This window comes from Trichechus manatus, unplaced genomic scaffold (assembly GCF_000243295.1).
Source record: "Trichechus manatus latirostris isolate Lorelei unplaced genomic scaffold, TriManLat1.0 scaffold00185, whole genome shotgun sequence".
Taxonomy (NCBI): Eukaryota; Metazoa; Chordata; class Mammalia; order Sirenia; family Trichechidae; genus Trichechus; species Trichechus manatus.
In genome coordinates this window covers 3,577,999-3,581,925 of record NW_004444121.1, presented here as the reverse complement: position 1 = coordinate 3,581,925, position 3,927 = coordinate 3,577,999, and the positions used below count along the sequence as shown (strand labels likewise).

General features: G+C 62.4%; 1 protein-coding gene across 1 annotated transcript; it reads right to left on the bottom strand.

Moving 5' to 3' along the window:
- Window positions 1–1,387: 1,387 nt before the first annotated feature.
- LY6E (lymphocyte antigen 6 family member E) lies at window positions 1,388–3,102 on the bottom strand. Its single transcript, XM_004387421.2, has 3 exons — window positions 2,950–3,102; window positions 2,370–2,489; window positions 1,388–2,268 (listed from the first exon to the last, which is right to left on the bottom strand). The coding sequence occupies exons 1-3, from the start codon at window positions 2,999–3,001 to the stop codon at window positions 2,048–2,050; spliced, it is 393 nt and encodes a 130-aa protein (XP_004387478.1). The 5' UTR covers window positions 3,002–3,102; the 3' UTR covers window positions 1,388–2,047.
- Between the last annotated feature and the right edge of the window lie 825 nt (window positions 3,103–3,927).

Here is a 3,927-nt window from a genome sequence, read left to right as displayed (position 1 = left end):
GGTCAAGTTCAGTTCCAGCCCCTGACCCCTGAGTTCAGCTTCCTCTGTGCACCTTCCTCTTCCAATCCGACCCCCGGCCACTTCGCCTTCGGGCCACAATTCACCAATTTCATTTGCTGTACGAAGGAAACTTGCAGTTTCTTTTCGGTGAAAAGCACTGTAAATTCATTGTACGTGGGGATGCGGGACCCCACCTGTGACAGAGCCGCCGGGGCCCCTGGAGGGACAGCCTGCTTTCCACCTCTTCTGTTTTTCATCCTCTTGCTTTTCATCCTGCTCTGACCCACTCCAGTGAACCGGAATGTTCTCCCTCTCCACCCAGCCTCAGCCGCGGTCCCCATGCAGCGGCTCTGCCTGCCTCCTGGTCTCTCCCAGGAGCTGGCTCTGCCCGGCCTCCCTTCCCCTCCTACTCGGGGTAGGGGTCTTCTCAGGCCCACCACCTCTAGCTCCTTGATGTCCGTCTGTCTGGGATGTATTCCTACCCTGGGGCTCCAGGACTGGGGAGTCTGGCCAGTTCTTGCACCCCCATTGCCCCAGCCACGTGTGCTGGCCAAGCCCACCTGCAGGCCCCTTTAGGGCAACAAGGACACCGCATTCCATGTGTTTCGGAGGCAACACTCCTCATGCCCCACCTCAGCCCCCTCTGGTTTCAAGGACCCCAGAGATGGCACTATTACTATTAGCTTGGGGGTGACCTCTGTCCCACGCCACCGGGAGAAACACGCCCAGCACAGCTCTGGCTGGCCCGAGATAGCAGGGTTGGAGCTGAGCGGATGAGCATAGCCTGGGCTCAGACCCTGTCTGCTCTGCCCTAACCAGAAGCCTGGGCTGCCTTGAAGACTGAAGTGACCGTGGCTGGCCTGGAACCCTGGGAGAGCCGCTTCGTCCGTCCCACTGTTTGCTCCTTCTTGCTTCTCACCCAGGGCCAGCCCGAATCCAGGCCCTCCTTGACCACAAGAGCAAACACTGAGACCTGAAGGCAATCTGTTGATCTCGGCCACTTCCCGTTGTTCCCACAATAAGCTTTGCAAACGGGAAGTGGCCTGCCTTAACCCCACAGGCCCCCACCTGCAGGGACATGCTCACCCCTGCCCGGAGGCCCCCACTTTCTCTCCTGTCGGCCCGTTCCTCCCTCTGCAGGGTCCCAGCAAGGCCCTGCCTTTCCTGCAGTCAGGCCTTGCCAGGATTTTCCCCACCAGCAGCGGGGATGTCTGAATGATGATGCCCCCGCCAGGGCAGAAAGCACAAGATACAGGGCTGGGGGCTGAGGGTGACTGCTTCTCTTCTCCCACTGCCCCAACAGGTGTCACGGGGGACCTAGGATCCCCAGGCCCCTCCCCAGCTAGCCCCTGTGGGGTGGGGTCTACAGGCAGGGCGGGCTGCGCAGTCAGCAGTGGAAACATCTGTTTATTTGAGGCACCGAGGAAGCAGGGGGTGGAATGTGGTGGGGATGTTCAGGGCATGCAGGGGCTCAGGCGGATGTGTAGGTGGGGGCAGATTACTGGGTCAGGAAGCAGTGGGAGCCCCTGCACCCTAAGAAGCTACCCTTGACATGAGTGAAACATGGTGGGGGGGGGTGGAGATGCCAGAGAAAACAGGCTTGGGTGGTGGAGCCCCCTCTCCCCCAAGCAAACTCTCCCCTACTAACTCCTGCAAAGGAACAAGGAGCAAACACACACACCCGTGCACACAAAAAACACGCCCACCCTCCCACAGCAGCCCCCCCCCACGCGCACCGATGCCACACCTGGCATGTCCAGTGGCAGTGGGCTCAGCCCTGATCCTGGGACCCTCAGGCTCCACAGGGAGCCTTACCCCTTCCCGGGGCCCTGGAGGTCACATCATTTCCCCGGAAGAGGGCAGCTGGCTTCTCATGGGGCAGGTCCAAGCGCAAGGTAGGCCCTGGCCGTGGGGACCTGGGCCGAGGTGGGACGGGGTAGGGTAGGAGTCAGAGGAGACTCGGACATCCTGCTGGGGTCAGGGGTCTGGGGGGCGGGGTGGGATTTCCTTCCTGAACGGGGATGTCGGGAGGCACACGGCCCCTCAGTCAGAGGCCGGGCCGCAGCAGCGCTGCCAGCAGGCTGAGCAGGAGCCCGCCGCCCAGCACGGTGGCACTGACCCGAGGCCCCCCGCCGGCCGCACTGATGTTACACAGGAAGCTCTGGCAGCAGTGGGTGCTCACGGACACCACCTCCAGGTTAATGCTCGGGCCGGGGCAGATTGGGGAGCAGAACTTGTTCAGGGTCCGGCCAAGGTCCACCATGTTCCCTGCATGAAAATGAGGTCATCAGTGGAAGGAGACAGCCTGGCCGCAGGTGGACAGGGATGGCCCGGGCCTGGGGGTGGTAACCGGCCCCCACGCCACTCACCAATGCCAGCTGAGGCGGACACGGTCACGCAGTAGTTGTCCGAGCTGGAGCACATGGTCGGTGCCAGGCAGTTGAAATTGCTCTTTTGATTCTTGCAGGAGAAGCACACCAGGGAGTGGGCTGCAGGGGAGGGGGAGGGGTTCATCACAGCTGAGAACCCCCCACCTTGTGCCCGCCACTGAGACCCTGCACCTGGCCCTAGAGTCTGAGACTGGCCCTTGTGCTTGGGCCACCTCTTGTTGGCAGATATGACTGACCAACTGGGGGTAGGCAGTTCTTATGCAAGAGACGGGGATTAAGATCGAGGGTGCTGGGCCCTGGCCATCAAGGAGCTCACAGTGAGACCCAAATGACACTGATGACATGGGCCGGGGGGCGGGGGCAGAGGCCTCCAAGGGGGGCAGGTGGAAGAAGCAGCCCCCTCCGCTGGGGAAGAGGGATCTGGAAGGTCAGAGAAGGTCACGTGGAACTGGCTTTGATGACCAGATGACCACTGGGCATCTATCTGCTCCCGAGACAAGGGGCCAAGCGGGTCTAAGATGTGGGGCAGAGCCCATACAAAGGCCCAGGGGCACCTCACCTCGCTCCACACCCAGGAGGGCAGCCAGCAGCACCGGCAAGAAGACCTTCATTTTGGAGGGACTGGTGTCCTGCACGGCTCAGGAAGTCTGCCCTGCTCTGGGGGACACAGTGCGTCAGAGGCCAAGTGACGTACCTGGGCCAGCTGCCTACACTGGCCAGGGCCCTGGGGCCAGGCCTTGTCCTTCCCAGTGGAGGCAGAGCCACTGGCCCTGGCAGCTGGTGCCCCCACTTTGTAGATGGGGAGCCAGGGCCCAAAGGGTGGGGCGGGGGGGCTGGCACTTAACACACGCCCCCAGTCCAGACCCCGCCCCACACCACTTGCCAAGCTCTGGCTGAACCTCAGACAGAGGAACTCATCACCGTCCTCAGAAGCCCAGCAAAGGGAGGCGGGAGGGGGTGCACCAGCTCAGCCCCCTGCCCCGAGGTTCTGGGGGTAAGGTGGGGGGTAGTGATCAGTAAACCTACGAGCTAACCTGCACGCAGAGCTTTCCGTGGGCTAACTCCGCGCCCTGAGCCAAGGGACACCTAACCTGGCAGGCGAGTACCACCTGGTGAGGTATACGGGGTGGGGGTGGGGCATCCACACAGACAATTCCCCCATTTTGTGGCTGGCAGACAGGCTCAGTGAGGTGGGCTTCCGGTCACACCAGCAGGGGCTGCCGAGCTGACTGGCGGCCGTTGGGTGTGAGCCGTGGGGGCTGCTCTGTGCCTGCCCAGTGCCCTACCTGGAGCAGAGGCCCAGGCACTGCGTGGGGAGAGGACTTGGAAGGGAACCAGGGGTGGTTTGGTGCTCTCTTCTGCACATGGCCGGGTGGCATGTTGTGGGAGGCTGGGGCTCTCTGCCTGGCTCAGACAGTTGTGGGGGTGGGCTGGGAGGAAGAAACCCATTTCCTGCTCCATAAAATGAGGTTTTGGGTGGATGGCCCTGAGCTGTCTCCCAGGAAGCCCTGCCATGCAGGGAGCCCTAGGGCGGACA

Coding starts and splice junctions, on each gene's coding strand:
- LY6E (XM_004387421.2), bottom strand. CDS start 3,001: ATGAAGGTCTTCTTGCCGGTGCTGCTGGCTGCCCTCCTGGGTGTGGAG. Junction 2,490..2,949: donor CCTCCTGGGTGTGGAGCGAG/GTGAGGTGCCCC, acceptor CCTCCCCTGCAG/CCCACTCCCTGGTGTGCTTC. Junction 2,269..2,369: donor GTCCGCCTCAGCTGGCATTG/GTGAGTGGCGTG, acceptor ATTTTCATGCAG/GGAACATGGTGGACCTTGGC.